This window comes from Cannabis sativa, chromosome 5, assembly GCF_029168945.1.
Source record: "Cannabis sativa cultivar Pink pepper isolate KNU-18-1 chromosome 5, ASM2916894v1, whole genome shotgun sequence".
NCBI classification, from domain to species: Eukaryota; Viridiplantae; Streptophyta; class Magnoliopsida; order Rosales; family Cannabaceae; genus Cannabis; species Cannabis sativa.
Window position 1 is genome coordinate 62,771,102 of NC_083605.1, and position 22,735 is coordinate 62,793,836.

The 22,735-nt window shown below is 33.6% G+C and overlaps 2 protein-coding genes across 4 annotated transcripts; one reads left to right on the forward strand and one right to left on the reverse strand.

The window, feature by feature from the left end:
* Window positions 1-344: 344 nt before the first annotated feature.
* On the forward strand, window positions 345-6,815 carry LOC115716742 (LRR receptor-like serine/threonine-protein kinase ERL1). 2 transcript variants are annotated; one of them, XM_030645636.2, is made up of 27 exons: window positions 347-670; window positions 1,238-1,379; window positions 1,480-1,551; window positions 1,660-1,731; window positions 1,857-1,928; window positions 2,016-2,087; window positions 2,274-2,345; window positions 2,466-2,537; window positions 2,630-2,701; window positions 2,790-2,858; window positions 2,956-3,027; window positions 3,116-3,187; window positions 3,277-3,348; window positions 3,424-3,495; window positions 3,573-3,644; window positions 3,745-3,816; window positions 3,914-3,985; window positions 4,065-4,136; window positions 4,245-4,316; window positions 4,418-4,489; window positions 4,563-4,634; window positions 4,716-4,787; window positions 4,869-4,942; window positions 5,042-5,170; window positions 5,250-5,585; window positions 5,722-6,092; window positions 6,189-6,815. In XM_030645636.2, the coding sequence occupies exons 1-27, from the start codon at window positions 550-552 to the stop codon at window positions 6,543-6,545; spliced, it is 2,967 nt and encodes a 988-aa protein (XP_030501496.2). In that variant the 5' UTR covers window positions 347-549; the 3' UTR covers window positions 6,546-6,815. The 2 variants fall into 2 exon arrangements, with proteins under 2 accessions (XP_030501497.2, XP_030501496.2); XM_030645637.2 differs by lacking the exon at window positions 4,563-4,634 and having other exon boundaries at window positions 345-670.
* LOC115716743 (protein TPX2) lies at window positions 6,559-22,735 on the reverse strand. Of its 2 annotated transcripts, XM_061115816.1 has the most exons (17): window positions 21,986-22,732; window positions 21,627-21,725; window positions 21,372-21,489; window positions 21,084-21,192; window positions 20,783-20,833; window positions 20,546-20,652; window positions 20,377-20,446; window positions 19,991-20,050; window positions 19,834-19,887; window positions 19,711-19,754; window positions 19,301-19,379; window positions 19,124-19,171; window positions 18,976-19,038; window positions 18,803-18,868; window positions 18,670-18,714; window positions 18,469-18,572; window positions 6,559-7,011 (listed from the first exon to the last, which is right to left on the reverse strand). In XM_061115816.1, the coding sequence occupies exons 1-17, from the start codon at window positions 22,179-22,181 to the stop codon at window positions 6,993-6,995; spliced, it is 1,332 nt and encodes a 443-aa protein (XP_060971799.1). In that variant the 5' UTR covers window positions 22,182-22,732; the 3' UTR covers window positions 6,559-6,992. The 2 variants fall into 2 exon arrangements, with proteins under 2 accessions (XP_060971799.1, XP_060971800.1); XM_061115817.1 differs by lacking the exon at window positions 6,559-7,011 and having other exon boundaries at window positions 18,469-18,578; window positions 21,986-22,735.

A 22,735-nucleotide genomic window follows, 5' to 3' on the forward strand; every position in this document is an offset into this window, starting at 1 on the left:
TACGTTAAAAAAATCATTTATATAATAAAAAATATTAAAAAATAATCTATAAATATAGTTATTTAGAGTGTCCGAAATTTTTTGGATTGTAATGTATAGGTCCTAATTATTTAGGACGTAAATTTGAAAAGAAAAATAGTGATTTAGGACGTAAATGAGGCGCAGGTGTAATGTAAACTTAACCAAAAGTATTTACATAGTTGTAAACTAAACTAGAAAGGTTAAGCTGCAAAGAAGGTGGAAAACACGCGCTGTAGTAGTAAAGGAAAACGAAAAAAGTGCTTCGGGAAATGGCTAATAGTATTATTAGTACGAATGACGGCCGCTGCCACTTTTCTTTCAGAAATCACTAACGTCGCTTCACCGCCGTTTACGTATTTCTCTCTCTTCATTACACCTCTCTCTCTCTCTGCCTTACAGATCACGCTAAACGCCTGTTCTCATTATCTCTCTCTATATATCATTATCAGTCAGAGAAAGAGAGAGAAAAAATATACCATATCGTCTCTCTTTTGACCGACTCACTTCATTTTCATTGCTGTCTCTTCAATGGAGGAGTATGCTTTCTTGCAATGGTGGAGACAGAAGAAGGAGAACGAGGTCCACTTCGTCGTCGTTGCAGTACTACTGCTCGTTCTTTGTCCGGTTTCTTCCTCTCTTAACGACGAGGGTAATAATGTTGGTTGTTTTGTCTTCATTTCTACTCTAACATTTACTTCTTTTGTGTTTATGGACTATTGCTTTGCCATTTTTTTTTTTGAAATGTGGGTAGCTGGACTCTGTCGTGTAGAGAGAAGTGTAGGTCACATTGTGTGTGAGCATGAGAAAATCGTAGCCAGAACTTCTCTTACAATGGTAGCTACTTTTTGTGTAGTTGGGTTGGACCAAAAGAGTGCTAAGCAAAATGGTCCGATTTTGAGCTTAAAAGTAGCTTTTTCAAAGTTGTACGGCTCGTGAGTGAAGTCAAGCCTGTTGAACTTTCTAATGGTTTTCCTTCCCTAGAAGTTTTCTTTTTCTCTCCGTCCATTTTCTTAGGAGACCTACAGAATCTCTATGAGAATGTCGCAAATACCAGATTCTCATGCTTATCAACTGTGTTTTTCTTACTACGGGGAACTGCGCTCTTTTCTTTAATCAATATTTTATTATTTTTAAATTAAAATATGTATTTTGAACTGTAATTAATTACATTCTTTAATATCCAACTAAAAAGTTGTTTTAAATAATGGTGATTCAGGAAATGCCTTGTTATCGATCAAAGTTTCATTTAGCAACGTAGCGAATGTGTTACTTGACTGGAACGATGAAGGTGACGATTTCTGTTCATGGCGGGGAGTTATCTGCGACGGTAATGGTGATGGCCTCTCCGTAATTTCACTGTAAGTCTAATCTTTGCGGTACCTCTATTTTGCTTCTGAAGTTACTCGCTCATGGATCACTTTTTCTCTAAGCTTGTTTATTTTTTTTTTCTCCTGGTAGGAATTTGTCAAATTTAAACCTGGGTGGGGAAATTTCACCTGCCATAGGAGATTTGAGAAATATACAGTCGATGTAAGAGTTATCATCTACTTGTTTCCCGTAAGCGTATTATTTTTTAGTACAACAATATAGGTACAAGAACATACAGGTGACACGTTTTTTATGTTTGAAAAATTGCAGAGATTTACAGGGCAACGGTTTGACTGGCCAAATCCCCGATGAGATTGGCAATGTTGCCTCCCTGGTGCATCTGTAATATATTATTCTCTTTCTATTTGTTCTTTTGTGTTGATTTATCCTGTTGTGTTTGGCCTATTTTCTGCCAGTACTCATTGTCTTTCTACATTAACCGAAGATGTTATGATTCGTTCATGCAGGGATTTATCTGATAATTTGCTACATGGTGATATTCCTTTTTCTATATCGAAGTTGAAGCAACTTGAGTTTTTGTGAGTGTCTTTTATTTGTAATGTTTCACTACATATGAGTTTGTGGAGAGAAGAGTTTTTAATAGCTTAACTGCTTAATTTATTCAGGAATCTGAAAAACAATCAATTGGTCGGTACAATCCCATCAACCCTTACCCAGATTCCAAACCTTAAAACTCTGTGAGTTCGTAATTGATTTAGCTTGATCTGCGCATTGCTTGTTTGCATATCTACTCACATTTTGCATTGTTAGTTAGACTTGCTGTATGAAGTAGTAGTAGCTCTATTGTTATATTATGCCTTTGAATGCGTTTCTTTAATTTAATTGTTTGTGCTGATATTTTTGCTGGCCTTGAAATCTGCTAGTGATCTTGCTCGGAACCAGCTTAGAGGTGAGATACCAAGAATACTGTATTGGAATGAAGTACTCCAGTACTTGTAAGTATATCATGTTTTAAACTTGGGACTGTTTAAGTGTTGCTTTTTTCTTTTTCCACTTGATCATTGTTTACATGCTAAGTATACTTACGATTATTTAATGCCTTGTACGTCTGGTAGGGGATTGCGAGACAACTCATTGACTGGAACCCTCTCACCTGATATTTGTCAGTTATCTGGCTTGTGGTATTTGTGAGTACCTGTTCTTCCTAACCCATAGTGTTCTTCATACGATTTCATTAGTTTATGTTCTGATCTGTGGAGGTTTTCTATATTATTTGCAGTGATGTGCGGGGAAACAATTTAACTGGTCCGATTCCTGACAACATTGGGAACTGTACTAGTTTTGAAATATTGTATGTGTTCCATCTGAGTTTTAATTTTTAATTTCTAAATATGGCTTGGTTGTGATTTTGTTCTTTGGCATTAATTTGAGGAGTTTAGGGATATTTCCTACAATCAGATTACTGGCGAAATTCCATATAACATTGGATTTTTACAAGTGGCTACATTGTAAGCTTTCCAGCTTTTTTTTCTTTTAACTCTGCAGTTTCTTAATGCTAGCGGTCATGGTTCAACATAGAATCCCCATCTAATACTTGTTAAGCAGGTCTCTTCAAGGAAATAGATTAACAGGGAAGATACCTGAGGTTATTGGTTTAATGCAGGCCCTTGCTGTTCTGTAAGTGCTTTTACATAAACTTGAATTAACATACCTATATTTTTGCTTGTTAAAAGTCTAATATAGTTTACTACTATGTGTATTTCAGGGATTTGAGTGAAAATGAACTTGTTGGGCCAATTCCTGCAATACTCGGCAATTTATCTTACACTGGAAAACTGTGAGTTTCTATAGTTGAGAAAAAAGAAAATGGTTTTGCATTAATATTGACTGAAACTTGGTTTCTAATGCATTGACTTTTTTAACTAGATATCTTCATGGGAACAAGCTGACTGGGCCAATACCTCCTGAGCTTGGAAATATGTCTAAACTTAGCTATTTGTGAGCCTTATTTGACAAACTTAAATATTTTTCCTTTTATTTGTGTATTAAGTTACTGAAGGAATCACTTTGCAGGCAGCTAAATGATAATCAACTGGTTGGCAGAATTCCTCCTGAACTTGGAAAGCTGGAACAATTGTTTGAGTTGTAAGTTCAAATGTTTGCATTTGAGTTAATTTATTTGATAAAATGTGGAATAGCTCATTTACATATTGAGATGTCAGGAATCTTGCGAATAATAACCTTGAAGGACCAATTCCTCATAATATCAGTTCCTGCACGGCGTTAAATCAATTGTATGATGTCACGAATTTTGTCTTTGTATATATTTTCATACGCTTGTTTATGCTAATCTTATGAACTGTGTCTAACTGCATCTTATTGCATGTCTCAAAGCAATGTTCATGGTAATCTCTTGAATGGATCAATTCCTTTGGGATTTCGGAACTTGGAGAGTTTGACTTACTTGTAAGTGTTAGTAATAACGTGATTTTGTTTCATTTTTAGTGCAACCTCATGGTATCTTCTGTTATAGTAATGGTAATTAATTTGATTGGACCGTCAGGAACCTTTCAGCAAACAGTTTCAGAGGGAAGATACCTATGGAGTTAGGCCACATTATCAATCTTGATACATTGTATGTTCTTTAATGGTGCCTTTTACCTGCAACCATTTATTTGGACGGCAGAGGATAATAAATGTTTTATTAAATTCAGGGATCTGTCCAGCAATAGATTCTCAGGGCCTGTTCCAGCTTCTGTTGGTAATTTAGAGCACCTTCTCACCTTGTAAGTGTGGCCATTTTATTGTCCATTCTTTTTCCTTTTGGTAATTTGGTTTCCGTTGCGAGGAATTCCATCTTTAAAATTATTCCAAACTGTCAAATATGGATGCAGAAATTTAAGTAGGAATAATCTTGATGGTCAATTGCCAGCAGAACTAGGGAACCTCAGAAGTATAGTGACCATGTAAGCTCTTACTGATATTTGATGTGTTTCTCTTGCCTGAACTTTGTTCAAAAATCTTAAACCTTTATCAAGGACTAATGTTTCTGTTTTTACTTTTACAGTGATATGTCTTTTAACAACCTCGCCGGTTACATCCCGGTAGAACTGGGACAGTTGCAGAACATTGTGTCTTTGTAAGTGTAATTTTTTTGCTTCTGTTTCTAATGTCTTTCTAAGGCATACTGTTAAAAAGAAATTTATTAACAGGATACTTAACAACAACAATATACATGGGGAGATACCTGCTCAGCTTGCCAATTGTCTAAGTCTTGCTTCCTTGTAATTATCAATCCTTGAATTTCTTTTCTTTTATGTGCCTACCTTATGATTGTTATTTACTCGTGTGTCCGTACATCCCAGGAATATTTCTTACAATAATCTGTCTGGAGTTGTCCCTCCTACTAGGAACTTTTCTAATTTGTCACCAGACAGGTATGCATGCTTCCTTTAATTCCGATATTTGCAATGCGGTATTAATATTCAATTCTGTTGAGTTCTTGGGTTCTTTGACAGCTTCATAGGAAATCCATTGTTGTGTGGAAACTGGTTGGGGTCAATCTGCAGACCTTATGTGCCAAAATCCAAAGGTATGATTTTGTGTGTAATTTGCTTTGGTTTTGCATCAAAGATTTTGCTGGTTGTCCTTGGTTTTTGACAAGCTGTCATTCTTATCCGTATGCTACCAGTATTCTCCAGAGCTGCACTTGTATGTATGACATTGGGATTCATAACACTGCTATCCTTGGTAATAGTTGCCATTTACAAATCCCACCAACCAAATGAATTGATTACAGGATCTGGCAAGATCGGTCAAGGTATTTCATCAATTCTACCAGTTATTTCCGCAATAAGTCTTACCATAATCTTACTTTTTATGTACTTCACCATCTTCAGGTTCTTCCAAATTAGTTATTCTTCACATGGACATGGCTATTCACACATTTGATGATATAATGAGGATAACTGAGAACTTGAGCGAGAAGTACATTATTGGTTATGGTGCTTCAAGCACAGTGTATAGGTGTGTTCTCAAGAATTCCCGACCAATTGCAATTAAGCGACTCTACAATGATCAGCACAACTTGCTGGAGTTTGAGACTGAACTTGAAACTATTGGTAGCATCCGGCACCGCAATCTTGTCAGTCTACATGGCTATTGTGTATCACAGTTCGGGAACCTACTCTTTTATGACTACATGAAGAATGGATCTCTTTGGGATTTACTGCATGGTTAGTATGCTCACAATTGTTAACAATTAAAGAAATTTTCATTCCCGCTCATACACAAAATTAATAAAAAAAAAATAAAGGTTTGATGAAAAGTTATGCTAGTCTGAACTGCTCTTTTGGTTGGCACTAATTACAGGACCTTCGAAAAAAGTGAAACTTGACTGGGAAACACGATTAAGGATAGCAATTGGCGCTGCCCAGGGGCTGTCTTATCTTCACCATGATTGCAACCCTCGAATTATTCACAGGGATGTTAAGTCCTCAAATATCCTTCTGGATGAAAACTTTGAGGCTCATCTCGCTGATTTTGGGATAGCTAAATGCATTCCAACTGCTAAGACCCACGCTTCAACTTATGTTCTTGGAACTATTGGTTACATTGATCCAGAATATGCACGCACATCTCGCCTGAACGAAAAGTCTGATATATATAGCTTTGGGATAGTTCTTCTGGAGTTACTAACAGGGAAGAAAGCTGTTGATAACGAATCAAACTTGCATCAACTGGTATGTTCCGATATACCTAATTTTGAGTTATAATTTTTTCCTTTCTTAACCCATTCATTTTATTTACCTTGACCTTGTGTGTCAACATTATCTCAGATATTGTCCAAGGCAGATAGTGACACGGTGATGGACGCTGTCGATCCAGAGGTTTCTGTTACCTGCTTGGACTTGGGACATGTTAGGAAGACCTTCCAACTGGCTCTTCTATGTACGAAACGTAATCCAAGGGAAAGACCAACCATGCACGAGGTTGCAAGATTCTTGGTCTCCCTCCTTCCCGACTCTGATCTTGTGACTAAACCTTGTTCTAATCTTCCGAAGACTATTGACTATGCCAAATTTTTGATTGACAACGGACAACAGCTACCAAAAGTGAAGCAGCAGGAGAATAATTCGTCTGATGCTCAGTGGTTCGTTAGATTTGGTGAAGTTATATCAAAGAACACCCTTTGACTTTGTGTCACAGCAACTACATTTTAGGATGTCATTAGAAAGAGCTATAGTTAGTTCTGGGAAGTTAATTTTGTTTTTAACGGGGATTTGACTTCTCACCATATGGCTAGTTTTTTGGATATATAATTCTATTATGGGATTTAGGAGATTGAGAAAAACATTAGAGCCCAACCGGGACTGCTGCTTTTAAAATCGGCAACTGATACTAACAGCATAACGTTATTTATAATGAATGGGATCTGCTTATGAACGAGCATCATTTGCTTTAAATTTAAACCTTAATTATTAAGAGAGTTCAAATTTATCTGTCTGAGAAACTACAGATTGTGGTTTCATACAAATTGTGGGCGTCGGTTGATTAAAGGAGGGCAACAACCAACTTTTTAGCATAATTTCTTCACGAGTAGTGATACACCTACTCAAGCATTGACTGTCTGTGTAGAGACTTCAGCATATGTCCAGGCTCCTGTGGCATTGATTGAGATTACATTTACTCCCACAGATAAATATTAAAACTTGCACATGAATTGACGCCAAAAAATAGCTAAACTTTATTATTATTATCATTTTTATTTTATTTTTATTTTATGTAAGTTATAAAACTCCAAAAATCATATTTGCACAGAAGCGGGGAATTAAGTAATAAAGAGCCATTTATAGAAAATAAAATTGCCTGGGTAACTAACCTCAAAAAAAAAAAAAAAAAAAAAAAATTAAAAAAAATAAATGAAGTTACTGAAGTGATATCACTTAAGAATTTACAATATACTTAAGAATTTACCAACCAAATCCATGCTTCGGTATAGACATGTCAACATTGATACAATTTGTCCTGTGTGTTCTTCCAATAATGAAATAATATTGCATCGATTGGTGGATTGTTCTTTTGCTCGGGCTTGTTGGATCAATACGGGAATAGATGTTGATTTGGAATATGTTGGTACTTTCACAGGTTGGATAGAGGCTTGCTTTCAAACTTTTGAGGGGGATCAAAGGAAGATCATAGCCATGACTTGTTGGGCTATATGGAAGGCTAGAAATGATTGTGTTTGGAAGGATAAAAGTGCTAGTGTGGCGACTGTCACTGTCTTGGCTTCGAGTATGTTGGAACAACGGAGTAAAGCGCAAGACAAAGAGTACGTTCCTACTGCTGCTTTTTTGACAGCAGCCGATGGTGCTCTTTCTTGGCAAAAACCAGCAACAGGAGAGATCAAAATTAATACCGATGCGGCTTTTTTCTCTGATCCTAACAGGTATAGTTTTGCTTGTGTTGCTAGGGATGCTACGGGGCATGTATTGGAAGCAATTTCTAGCTGTAAAATCGGGGCTGTAACTCCAGAATTAGCTGAGGCTATGGGTGTGAGGGAGGCATTGAGTTGGCTCAAAAAGAAAGGTTGGAATCGAGTTACCATTGAGTCTGATTGTCTTACGGTGATTCAAGCTTTGCGTAGTCCACTTCCTATGTTTTCATACTTTGGGGGTGTAATTTCCGATTGTAAGACATTGTTGGAAGGTGTTAGTGATGTGTCTATTTTATTTGTTAAACGATCTGCTAATGGTGTTGCTCATGCTGTTGCTCGAGCTTCATCTTTTGTCGCTGATCGTGTTTTTAGGAGTAATGATTTTACTCCTGATGTTCGAGATGTAATCATGAAAGAAGTTTATTAATAAAGCTTCCTTTATTTTCAAAAAAAAAAAGAATTTACAATATAAATATCTACCGAAAAGTATACTTCGCCAAACTACAAGCAGCTAAAATTTTATTGTGAGCCTCATAAGATAAGACTCCCTGATTTGAGTATATAAATTTACGAGTAATTTGCCGTATAAATATTTAAATTTAACTTTTTATTATAGATAAATAATTTTCGGTTGCAGATAAATACATAAGTTTAATTCTTTGACAGAAATAATACCTAAGTTATATTTTTAAAACTTTCGTAGGAGGTACCTGGTTCATAAGTGTCAAGTCAATAGCTACATAACACTCTCTCAATAGTCAAGGTCATTAAATCTTTTATTTTTTTTTATTTAAAACTTAATTTAAATATACTAATAAAAAATTGACACATATAATGACTTGACACTTAATGGACATGTATATACAAAAGTTCTAAAAATATAACAAGTATTATTGCCGTAAAAAATTAAACTTAGCTATTTATCTACAATCAGGAAGTATTTATTTATAATCGAAAGTTAAATTTAAATATTTACACTGCAAATTACTCTAAGTTATTTTTTTTTTTTGTGATGTAAAATTATCAACTGTTTGGACACTGTAACAAGTTTAATTCAACCTTTTTTTTTTGAGTTTAATATAAAAATTTTCTTTTTAAAAAAAGTCAGATTTGAAGAGTGTTGATAGGTCAACTCCTACTTTGAACATTCTAGAAACTTTGAGAAACATTGAGATAAATTAAGTGCTATTTAGAACTTGGGCCTTAGACATAAGCCCAAAGAAATTGCTAGAAAACTCTAGCAAATTTTTAGTTGGTCACCACCCACCAACATCCTCCATATATATGGACCTTGGGTCCTTTGTGGTGTGTGCACAAACAAGTGAAGTCCTAATGTATGCTAAGTTAAGTTGTGTGTGTTCTAAAGTCCACCAATTTAAAGATAAAGTATTTTAAAGTGTGAGTTATATACAAGTGTGTAATAGAGGTGTTTAGTGGTAAAATAAAAGTGTGAGTACTTAGTATATTGTGGTCTAATAAAAAAGTATTCAAATTTTGGTGTAATTACTTTTGTAAAAATAAAAGTAATTACGTTTTCACACGTTGTCGTGTCCAACAAGTGGTATCAGGGATAGGTCTGGTTGGTTTATATCAAAGAGTCGTTTGTTGAGTTTCTTACAATGATCGTGTGTGATTTAGTACTATGGAGCTTGCATGATGGGTGACCTTCAAATGGTTGGCGAAATTAAGAAACTTAACAACCAAAATTCAATATGTTGTCAATGCAATGGAGGCATATCTCCATGGCCAAAACTTGCGTTGGTGGCAATGAAGTCACACAATCGAAGGACGCGTCCGCTTGGAAGAAATAAAAGATAAAGCAGGCAAAGCCATGTTTACGATTCGAACCACAGTCGAAGATGAGATGTTGGAACACATCAGGACGGCGAAGACACCGAAAAAAGCACGGGATACTTTCACATCACTGTTCACCATGAAGAATAATACGAGATTACAACTTCTGGAGAATGAGCTTCTCTCAATCAGGCAGCGCGACATGACAATCAACCAATACTTCACCAAGGTAAAATTTCTTTGTCGCAAAATTTCGACATTAGACTCTAGTGCTGGCATATCTGATGCTAGAATTAGAAGAATTATTATTCATAGATTAAGGCCAGAATTTAGAACTTTATTGCTCCAATACAAGGTTGGCCAAGCCAACCTTCTCTTGTTGAGTTAGAAAACTTACTAGCTGACCAAGAAGCGTTAGCTAAGCAAATGTTTGGAGTCTCATTAAAGAGTGATGAAGAAACACTCTTTAGTAAAGATAGAAAAAGGACCACCCCGACCAAATGCTAGTAGAAATTTTAGAAAATATGATGATAAGGATAGTCATCATGGGAGCTCCCAAACTAGAGGAGCTTAAAATAAAGACAAACAGGGTGGTCAATCAAAGAATAACAATAAATTTGATTAAAAATGCTACAACTGTGGAAAGTATGGCCACATAGCTAAAGGTTTCCCGTTCAAGAAGAAAACTGAAGAAGGTAATGCATCCACATCAAATGCAAAAAAGGCAAGCAATGAAGAATTGGATGCAGAAGCATCATTCGCAATGGAGGAAGAAGAAATAGCTTTGACAGCTTTTGTTCCAAGAAAGATCGACTACAATAATGATTGGATAGTCAACTCTGGCTGCTCAAATCATATGTCAGGAGATGAAGAGAAGCTGCAGGACATGACAGAATATAAAGGTGGTCGCGAAGTGGTTACAACCAACAACTCAAGATTACCGATCGCACACATCAGTAAAACAACAATCACGCCGAGATTCAACCCAAAAGAAGCTTCACTCCATCCAAGATGTCTACCATGTACCTAGGATGATGAAAACTTACTATCAGTGGCACAACTTACGGTGACAGGTCACCATGTCGTATTTGGCCCTCAAGATGTCAAGATCTACCAAGATCTTAAAATCCTTGGAACACCGATGATGAAAGGATGACGCTTAGAGTCTGTCTATGCAATGTCAGTAGAGTCCGCTTATGTAGATAAGACTCGGAAGAACGAAACAATAGATTTGTGGCATGCAAGGCTAGGATATGTCAGTTATCATAAACTGAAGGTGATGATGAAGAAGTATATGATAAAGGGTCTTCCTCAACTCGAGGTTAGAACAGAGATCGTATGTGCTGGTTGCCAATACGGTAAGGCGCATCAATTACCATATGAAGATTCAAAGTTCAAAGCGAAGCACCATTGGAGTTGGTCCATTCTGATGTGTTTGGGCGAGTCAAAAAACCATCAATCAGGGACATGCAGTACATGGTTACATTCATTGACGAATTCTTAAGGTACGTATGAGTTTTTTTTTTTTTTTTTTATGAAAGAAAAATCCGAAGCTTTTTCAAAATTTAAAGAGTTTAAAGAAATAGTGTAAGGAGAAGTCGGGAAGAAAATTCAATGCCTCCAAACAGACAACGGTGACAAATGCACCTCGATGAATTTTCTGAGTATCTTCGAGAATGCTGCATATGCCATCAATTCACATGTGCAAATACGCCACAACAAAATAGAGTAGTTGAGAGGAAGAATTGCCACCTTGCAAAGAGATGTCGAAGCATGCTACATGTAAAGAACAAGAAGGAATGAAAATATCAGCTCATGTCATCAATAGACTTCCTCAAGAAAAGTTAGGGTTCATTTCACCCTTTGAAAAACTGTGGGGTTGTAAACCTATAGTAAGTCACTTTTGAGTAATTGGCTGCGTGTGCTACGTATTCGTGCCAAGCCACCTACATAGCAAATTTGACAAAAAAGGTGATACGATGTATCTTTGTGGGATACGAAAACCAACAGAACATCAAGAAATTTGGTCTTCGATGAAACATCATCATGGTGGTCATCACAAAAGGAAGCATTACCAGATTCTAAAGAAATAGAAGATGAATTGCAGAAGAAAATGGGGGAGCAAATTATTAAGTTACCTCCAACTTGAGATACAGATGAAGAAGAAAACACCGAAGACAAGACACCTCAGAATCCATGGAAAATAAGGGTGCATCAAAGAGCAGGACATGATGATAGGCAACCAGAACATCAGAGATCAATAAGAGCACGAAAGCCAAATCTGAAATATGCTAATGTTGCGTAGCTGAAGAAGAAAATTTCATAGAACTAGAGTCATATGAAGAGGCATACCAAAACTCCAATATGAAAGAAGAAATAAGTGCGCGAGCAAAGAATCAAACTTGAGAGTTGGTGCCAAAGCCGGAGGAAGTGAGACCCATTTCATGCAAATGGGTCTACAAATTAAAAACCCGTCCTGACGGCTCAATTGAAAGATACAAGGCTTAGTTAGTAGCTTGAGGATTCTCTCAACAGTATGGGCTAAATTATGACGAGACATTTAGCCAAGTTGCTAAGATTACAACAATGCGAGTTCTGTTAGCACTAGTAGCTAGTAAAGATTGGAGGCTATGGTAGATGGATGTGAATAATACCTTTCTACATGGAGAACTGGACCGAGAGATATAAATGGTGCAAGTAAGAGGATTTGATGATAGAGCAAATCCCTACTATGTTTGCAAACTAGAAAAGGTGCTCTATGGATTAAAGAAAGTTCCACGAGCATGGTATGGAAAGATTACTGCGTTCTTAGTAAAAAGCAAATATTCTATGACACATACAGATTCAAGCTTAAAATTCGTCAAGGTAAGGGAAGCAAAAATCACGATTGTTCTGGCATATGTCAATGATCTCATTATCACTAGAGATGATGACGCAAAAATTTGTCAAACAAAGGAGAACCTATTAGTACGCTTTCAAATGAAGGAGCTTGGACAATTGAAACACTTTCTTGAATTAGAAGTTGACCGAGCTAAGGAAGACTTATTTCTTTGTCAGCAAAAGTATGCTAAAGATTTGCTGTAAAGATTTGGAATGCTCGAGTGTAAGCCCATCTCAACACCTATGGAAGCTAATGCCAAGCTATGTGCTCATGCTGAAAACGACTTGCAAGACGAAGCAAGGTATCGAAAACTTGTAGGTAGCCTAATCTACCTTACATTGACTCGACCAGATATTTCTTATGCAGTTGGAGTAGCGAGCCGATATATGTAACAACCAAAGAAGCCACATTTACAAGTAGTACGACGAATACTGAGGTATGTCAAAGATACCATTAACTATGGTCTATTCTATAAGAAAGGTGATGAGGTTAAGATTGTTGGCTACTGCAATGCTGATTATGCTGGAGATCATGGGCTTGTTTGGCATGGCTTTAGAAGAGCTTTTGAAGTCTCAAAGCTACTTTTAGATATGTTTGGATAAAATATGAGAAGAGCTTTTAAGAGAAGCAATGACTCACTAGCTTTTTTAGGAAGCGCTTCTAAAAAAAATAAGGGAAGTTATTTTTTTTGTTTAATGAATCTTTTATAATACCTAATTTACACTTTTTTTTTTAAAAAAAAAAATAATTAAATCACATTCTTAAATGTTATATTTTCATATTCTTCTCATAATGAAAACCTAATAGTCTTCAGTAAAAAAAAATCACAACAACTATTTTTATTAAAGAAAGAAAAAAAAATAAAGTTATTGCTTTGTCAAAATAATTGAAGGTTGATATTCTTTAACTTTTTTATTCTCATTAGAATCTATTAAATATTTTACATGAATAGATTAATTTGCCTTTTGCAATTTTGCATTTTTTTTTCATTCTCGATGATGCATGAATATGAACAATCATTCTTCTTTATATATGGTGGATTTCATCTAGGATCCTTTCATTTAGTATTTAATTGGCAAAAAGAATATTGTTATTAGTATTATATATGTAGAAAATTACCCTAAAAAAATTATATATGCAAAAAATCTTAACTAGTATTTTTTTGACTTTAAAAGCACTAAACAAAATCTTAACTAGTACTTTTTACAACTTGTTTGTAATCATAATAAAAAAAAGTAAAAAAAATTCTTTTAAGAGTTCGTTTCTTTTTAAAGTTGTGAATATTGATCACAACAAAATGAACGAACAATTTTTTTTTTTTCTAAAGACTGTAATTGATTTGTTAGCAGTAAAAAAATAATTATTTTTTAAATTATTTTAATTCTTTTTTCTTTCTTGTTAAGTTAGAATCTTTTTTTTTTTTTGAAATACATTATAATATCATTGTTTGTTAATTAATGTAAGAAACACAGACTCTCTTGTAAATCCCAATTATACGTTAATTTAAAAAAAATTAAAAAATAAATATAATAAAATAATTTTTTATATTAATTAACTTTGTAATCATATTAATACACATACACTAATTTAACAAGCTTATATACATAGAATCTAATTCTTAAATATTTCTTTCATAATGGTAAAATTTCTTACATTTCCTTCATAATGATAATTATACATAAAGTTTGATTCATCTATGTACATAAAAATAATGTGATTGAGATAAAAATTTTATATACATGTTATTCAATTGTCATATATTCTTTCTTTCACAATGATGATTAAAATCTCTCTATTATTGAAGTGTTTTATATTTATATATATTTTTTTAAATTGTTACCATGTTTGTTTAATAATTTACATTCTTATTTTGTAGTTTTTTTTTTAAATGGTTGATCATTAATAATCATTATTGTCATTCCTGCCATTTTGAATAGAATAATATATAGTATTATTTTGTGTGTTTGTTTATACTTCTCATATTATTTTAAATAAAATGGAAACTGAGGTAACATAAGAAAAATCAAAAGCTGTTTGGGATTCAACAACACATGAGAAATGGATTAATTTAGCTGTAGAACAAGTGAGAGCTGGCAATAAAAATGGATCACATTTAAGCAAATTAGGTTGGAAAATTTTTATTGAAAAATTTAATTTAAAGACGGGTACAAATTAGGATCGAAAAAAATAAAAATATCATTGGGATAATGTTAAAATGGAGTGACAGTTGTGAGATTCATTACTTAGAGGAGAGACTGGACTTGGTTGGAACACGCAAAGACAAATAGTTAATGCTCTTAATGAATGGTGGGAGGAAAAGTTACAAGTAGGTTTTTATACATACCTCTTATAATTATGATTTCTTTATGTACATAACAATCATATTATTTTATCTTCTGATTAATAAATCAATCAACAAAAGTATCTTGATGCTTCTAAATTTCGAGTGACAGGTTTAGAACATTCTTTCAAGTTAGATGAGTTGTTTAGAGATGTTATCGCTATAGGGGCTAGAGCTTCGACGCTAACTTCTAGTTCACTTCCTCCTTTATACACAGAGGATCATAATGATATAGAGATCAATGAGAATTCAAACGAAAGTGACCATGAGAGAGTGAGTCAACAAATGAGAAAAAAGAAGAAATTACTTGACCCAAATAAGAAGCAATTTAAGAAGGGAAAAAGGAATAATTCTACAACAACAAAGTTGTCCAAACAACTTGATGAAATTTGTGAGGCAATAAAACATAGGAGCTCATACATACTTACCGATCCTCCTGGATGTAGTGTTCAAGAAGTGATGGATAAATTAGCTACACTTCCAGGTTGTGACCAATGAGCCCCCTATTCAAAGTTGGTACTAATTTGTTCATGAAGAAAGCAAATAGGGAAATTTTTGTTGCTTTGAAGGAGCCTAAATATCAAATTGATTGGTTGAAAGAACAGGAGTTGAACTTCTCTAAATTAGATGTTATTTCTTTTTACTTGTTTGAATATTGTGGTTTGTTTAGTTCATTTTATTTTATTTCTTGAACAACTTGATTTATTTAATTTCTTGAATAATATTATTTGTTTTTTTTTAATAATTGAATTAAATATTTACATGTTTATTCTATAGTAGAATGGATAGTAAATCAGATACAGAACATATGAATGAAGAATGTATACAATAAGCTATAATTGAAGAAATGGAAATTGATGAGCTAGTCATTATCGTTGCAAGAACATCAATATATTACCATAATAACTTTTTGGTTAGGGAGCCATGTAGAAATTTACCTCACACTGGTTAGAAATTTATGATGGAAATACTTAATGGAAATGATCGACGATGTCATGAGATGTTTCGAATGGAAAAACATGTTTTTTGTAAACTATGTGATAGATTGAGAAGTTATGGGTTAAAGTCCAATAAAGGGTTGAGACTAGAAGAGTCAATTTATGATGATTTTAGGACATGGAACATATAATGTAATGATTCAAGAATATTTTCAACATTCAAGTGAGAAACTGTTAGTAGAAAATTTATAAATGTATTGGAAAAAATAAGTATGCTTGCTTTGGATGAAATCAAACCACCTAAAAATTTTGACAAAGTCTCGTATTATATATGAAATAATCCGAAATATTGACCCTACTTTAAAGTAATTTGAATACACAATCTTTATATATATATGTTACTACTTATGAATCTATAAATGTATTATTTTTCTGAAATTGTTATAATAGGATTGTATTGGAGCTATAAATGGAACACATGTTCGAGTTTCACTTCCCGTAGATAAACAGATTCCATACATTGGAAGAAAGGGTTGTCCTACGCAAAATATTATGGTTGTATGTGGATTTGATATGCTGTTCACATTTGTGTGGGCAAGATGGGAAGGAATAGCACCTGATACTCGTATATTTCTTGAAGCATTAAGAAATACAAATCTAAATTTTCCTAAACCACCCAATAGTATGTTGTTATCACTTATAAATATTAATTATGTAAATATGATTTGAAACTTAATTTAACGATTTTTTATTTTATTTTATTGCAGGTAAGTGTTATTTAGTTGATGCAGGGTATCCAAATATGAAAGGTTATTTAGCTCCATATAAAGGGCAAATATATCATCTTCCTCAATTTCAACAAGGTAGTCAACCTAGTGGCTATAAAGAAGTATTTAATCATGCACATTCATCATTACGTAGTGTTATTGAGCGTTGTTTTTGTGTATGGAAAGCACGTTGGCAAATTTTTCATCAAATGCCAAATTATGGATATGATAAGCAAGTAGTTATTGTTACTGCTTCAATGGCTTTACATAATTTTATTAGGAGGGAGACTATTAATGATATGGACTTTCCGTCTTATGATGAAGCAAATAATAATTTTGTAGACGATGATGTACAAAATATTAACTTAGCAAGAGATGAGAGTGAAATGAGAGTTGTCCGTGATAAAATTGTAGCCGAACTCATGTTGAGATAAACATGAGGATTAGTGTTATTTTTGTAATTATGTAATAATTGTTTTAAATAATAATTATATAATAAATTAAAGATTAGTTTTGTTTATATATTTTTATTTTATTTTTTAAGATTAATTTTTTTAAACAAGAAAAAGAAGTATATTATTATTATTAAATTTGATATATATTATTTGTAAGAGCTTTTATATTCTACCACCAAACACTTATAAAAGCTCTTCAAATAGAAAAGAAGTTCTTTTAAAATTGAAATCCAAATACTAAATAAAAAACTTAAACTTTTACTTCTCTTCTTCTACTGTCTAAAAGTAAAAGCATAAGTTATGCCAAACAAGTCCCATGATACCTGACGATCAACTACTGGGTATGTATTTAAACTTGGATCTAGAGTAGTGTCTTGGTGTAGCAAAAGACAACTAACAGTGTCTTTGTCAACCACAGAAATAAAGTATAGAGCAACAACAATGGCTGCTCAAGAAAGTACATGGTTGATGCAACTAATTAAGGATTTACACTAATCTACAGATTCTGTAGTGCTATTTTATTGTGATAATCAGTCTGCTATCCGTCTAGCAGAGAATCTAGTATTTAATGCTCGAACAAAACATGTGGAGGTGCATTACTATTTTTCAGAGAGAAAGTACTTCAATAAGTGCTGGAGATGCACCAAATAAAAAGTAAAAACCAGGTGGCAAACTTATTCACTAAAGGACTCAATGTTTTAAGATTTCAAAAGTTAAGAGAACAACTCAATATAAAAAGCTTAGTCTCAAAAAAAAAAAACTCAATATAAAAAGTGTTAGAGGGGGAGTGTTAAAAGTCAACACTACCTTGAACATTCTAGAAACTTTGAGAAATATTGAAATAAATTAAGTGCTATCTAGAACTTGGGCCTTTGACATAAGCCCAAAGAAATTGCTAGAAAATTCTAGCAAATTTTTAGTTGGTGACCACTGACCAATAACATTTATATATATGGACCTCGTGTCCTTTGTGGTGTGTGCACAAATAAGTGAATTCTTAGGGTGTGCTAAGTTGTGTGTGTTTTCTAAAGTGTCCCAAAGTGAGTAGTTAGTGTATTGTGGTCTAATAAAAAAAAAATTCAAATCTTAATTATTTTTATTGTAATAAAAGTAATTACATTTTCACGTATGTTTAAGAGAGAGATTTGATAATTATTTTCAGTCATGTTTCATTGTTTCTTTCTAATTCAGATTATAATTTAAAATTCAAAAAAGTTAGTTTAAATTGTCTAACCATTCACCTAAAAAAAATCTCTAACCATTTGGATTTCTATTATATTTATTTATTTGATAGAGAAACAATCAAGTAAATGATTTACTTTTTTTTTTTTGGCTAAGTAAATGATTACTTATTAGTTATTATCGTTAAGTAAGATTACTTCTTATAGAGCAAGCAATCCAGATTTTTTTTATTTAGTTATTTTTCTAATCCATTTTGTTTAAACTACTCCTAAAGGACAAGGACAGAAAAGAATCAAAAATGTGCTTGCACGTTAGAGCATATACCTATTAATGTTCTGTTGAAATTCATGGATCCTCCGATTGCGTCCACAGTCCACAAAATCTATTCCACCTAACCTCTGCGGTCTTTCTTTCACTAAATTGCTCATCTACAACTTAAACATATAGCACCGTGAATAAGGCGTATAAAACACAAATAATTGCTCCCTCTATTAATGCCTATGTATCAGTAATTTGTTCATATACCTCGTTTTCTTTATACAAACAGTATGGCGTTTTTTCTATTGTGCCCTGATTCAAATTATCAAAGCAATCAAATAAGCAATACGATTTGCACATCCAATCAAGATATACCAAATTAAAGTTGAAAGAAACTAACCTTTATGGGCATTGTACTTTCTGAGCTTGGCCTTGTATTTATTTGGTCTTCAGATGTAAGGCGGAGCTGCCAAACAATTATGATAAATGGGGTGACACTAATATACAGTTTTCGTTACTTCACTCTATGGAAATTTATATATATATTTATATAACAGTGTTATAGTTACATACCTTACTAAACAAATGAATTGGTGGCTCATCTTGAAACCTCTTATCAGTTGAAAAATTAGACCTCTAAAAAAGGGAAAGAAATATAGGTAAAAAAGAAAAGAAAAGAGAACAAAACAAAATAAGATTACCTAGAGGCTATCATTGTTACCTGTTTAATATTACGAAAGATACAAAGTTTTCCATCGCTGGCAAGTTTCTGCACTAGGTTAGTGAAGATAATTAACAATAAAATTTATCATAAAAAAAATCAAAGAAAAAACACAATATAACAATAATAATAGCACAAATTTAACTGAAAGCACAAGCAAAACTAATAATTAAGAACCTTTTTTGTAGGAGAGGAATCTTGGGAGTTATCAACTGTTTCCCTTTTCTCTTGCCTTAATCGGTCGACACAGTTGGATCTAGTAACAAAATAAATGTAAAACAGTACCACTATCAACATCAGACTACTCTTGCATGCACTCTGTAAAATGATATTTATCTTATTGTTCATGTCAATTCGTGTCATTTGCCAAGGAGAACTGGTTTGCACTGCATAAGCTACTTTTTTTTTGTCTGGGGAAAAGACATGTACTAATTTATTCAGAAATGCATTCAGCAACATGAAGTATTGTGAAAAATACACTACTAGGCATCTCATCTTTCCAATCTTTATACAGAAAGAAATAAATATTATCTTTAATGGATGGCAGGTTATCTATGTCTGCGATTTAACTGTAACATATGAATTACCTTTTTCCCTCTGTGTTTGAACTGTTCCAAGGAATATTTGTATGCTGCAACAATGACACTGTTAGGCCTAATGAACAAAATATTGCAGTAATGATCCATGCAAAATAAAAATAAATGAATTACATTATTATTGAACGTATTTTCCATAGCCCTCTCCAATGTCTTCAGACGAAATACCTGAAATTTTAAATAAAGGGAAAAATAAATAGAAAATTAAATATAATTAAGCATACTTAGTACCAGAGTCACTTTGTTTGTGTTAACAAACACCGTTAATTACTTGAAACTCTGGTAGCTGCGGTTCGGTCCTCCTATGAAGTGTCAATGGAGACTCGAGTATCTGCAAAGCCCAAGACAGCCCATAAGAAAAAAAATAAAAAAGAATCGCCCACTATTTCTTTCGAGTTTAAATGTCTATATGATGTTTCTTTCCAGATAAAGAAATGTTAAATGTCAAAGGTAGAATTTTTCTTTACACCACCAGGAATATGTCTAGGAGAGATTTAGCAGTGATGGAGTTTGTTAGCAAAATGTAATCAGCAGTTGGTATTCTTGGTGCTTGTATGAGCAGTTGTTTTTGTGTTGGTGCTGTTTGATTAATGAGAATTCTTTCTTTTTGACAAAAAAAGAAAAAAGAGAAAGGAAATGTTAAATAAAAATACGAACTTTTCTGTTCAAAGGACGAGCTTTGAAGGTATGGGCATTTGATTTTGTTGATTCTGCATTCATCTTATTCCTGAAATCAATGTAAACGCATTACGTGAAGCATGATGATATCATGAAGCTGAGTTTGAAATTTTAAAAAACAAAGTAATCTAGAAAGAAGTGAATATACCTACGTCGTTCTGCTCTATGCGCTGTCTCAAGATCAGGCTCTCTAGGAATAGTAGCTCTAAGTTTGGCATTTACTGAGCTAGCAAGCCTATCATCGTGCTGTGATGACTGGGGTGACATATAAATTCAAACTTAAATTGTAACATATAATTCACTTTTGAAGTTTTCGCAGTAATAATTCTCAGTAAAAAAGAAAGTGAAAAAAATACATAAAATCAAAATGTGGGTTTTCTTTTACATTTTTTGGCTTCTTGTGTAACAAAAGAGCTTTATGCTTTAGTTGGGCAGCCTGCATTGTCAAATTCACACAATTGTAATAAATCAAGTTTTTCAAATGTGTACATTATACATATGGTTTCAAATCTTCAGTCTCAATTCCCTATTAATGTATGACAAAATATCACATCTAAGAAAGCACTGATTATAATTTCCTATTATAAATTCGAATTCGAATTCTCTTTAAGCATAAGACAAGGATCATAATGGATAAATACCCAATGACATGCTTAAACTGACTACAATGCCAACTTTTAGTGTACCTTGCTTAAGAAACCACCTTCCAATTTTTGTCTTTTAGTAGCTTTCTCCTCTGCAACTGAGGAGTTCTGTGAACTTTCCTCATCAATAATACCTAATTTCGTTTGAAGCCTAAAAGTTTATGAGTGATATTACATGAAAACAGAGTTAGACACATAACTAAAAATTCTAAAAATTATAATAGTTATAATAGTTCCAAAGGTCTTATTAAAAAAAACCATTTTATTGATTAAGCCTTAGTAAAAACCAGCCCTGAAAAGAGCTGTTACTAATTAGAATAAATAAACAACCTCATTGATGGAATGGAATGTACAAGCTGGCGTTGTTTCGCTAAATGGCTTGCTGTGGGCTTCATTAGAGTTGAACACCTTGTAATAGTTGATTTGACTGTAGACTTGGCTTTGGCCCCTGAAAATATATTAAGATTTAATTATTTATTATTAGTCTCCACTATGCAAACAATTATTACAAACAAACAAATAAATAAAAAGAAAGTCTTTTAAAAAATGGGCGAAACTACAATATGTATAATATTAATGCCGTACCTCTGTTATTTGAGTTCACGACTGTGGATTTAGAAGACGTGGTCAAAACTCCCATTGGTACACCTTTATCCTTATTCCAATGTAATCGTATAATGAAAGCTATACGTTGAAAAAATAAACCAAGAAGAATAAATGGAGAGGATGGATAATGATTCAATTCACAATACGGCTATGGAAACTATAAACTACATATATTTCCCTCCTTGATTATGCTAACGAATGTTTAAAAGGAGAGAATGAAGAAGTCATTTCTGTTCTTCAATGGAAAAATAGGGATTAACAGTACAGAATGAAGCTACAGAAATGAATGAGTGAACGAATGAAAAAGACAGATGATACTGCTATTTCAGAACACTCACGTGAAGGTGGATAACCTCTGGCTGATTCGAACCAGCGTTCGGCTTCTCGGGCCTCCCAATCTGTCTCGGTTCGATCGAAATCGAAGAAACGAGCCGCATCAAACTCGTAATTCATATCAGTTTCTTCATACAAGAAAGTTTCTCTGACGAACTCCTCCAATTCTTCATCTTCTTCTTCTTCAACTTCTGTATCCATGGCTGTAAATCGAAACTGGCCTATTTTGTTTTTTTACGCTATAACCAAACAGAGGAAGACCGTAAAGTATTATGATTTGTTTCCTCTCGACCAAAAGTTCTCTTCTTCTATCGCGGTAAATTCCTCGTAAAACAGAGGAAAGGAAACTCAGGTATTACCCCGAAAGAAGCTAATAAGAGGAGAATCTATTTGATTCCTCAATTTTCCTATACTCTTTATTGGGAATAGAGAGAAAGTTGTCCATTACATTAACTTGGAAACTCCACCATGGATGGATATCAACTGATATTCGATCAAAATTAAACTTTCCGGAGAGAGAGAGAGAGAGAGAGAGAGAGAGAGAGAGAGAGAGAGAGAGAGAGAGAGAGAGAGAGAGAGAGAGAAGTTTTTGGTTGATAATGTGATTACCTGATTGGGTTGGGTGATTTCTGGAAATTGTTGGTATGGGTGGAAATAAAGCAATGACGAAATTTTCGGTTATAAAAGCGAGAAAGATACACACATATGAGACATATACACTTCTCTGCTCTGAGAAATAGTGGGCGGCCGCGCCC

Coding starts and splice junctions, on each gene's coding strand:
- LOC115716742 (XM_030645636.2), top strand. CDS start 550: ATGGAGGAGTATGCTTTCTTGCAATGGTGGAGACAGAAGAAGGAGAAC. Junction 1,732..1,856: donor GTTGCCTCCCTGGTGCATCT/GTAATATATTAT, acceptor TCGTTCATGCAG/GGATTTATCTGATAATTTGC. Junction 3,349..3,423: donor ATGTCTAAACTTAGCTATTT/GTGAGCCTTATT, acceptor ATCACTTTGCAG/GCAGCTAAATGATAATCAAC.
- LOC115716743 (XM_061115816.1), bottom strand. CDS start 22,181: ATGGATACAGAAGTTGAAGAAGAAGAAGATGAAGAATTGGAGGAGTTC. Junction 21,490..21,626: donor CGTGAACTCAAATAACAGAG/GTACGGCATTAA, acceptor ATATATTTTCAG/GGGCCAAAGCCAAGTCTACA. Junction 19,888..19,990: donor CGCAGCTACCAGAGTTTCAA/GTAATTAACGGT, acceptor TTAAAATTTCAG/GTATTTCGTCTGAAGACATT.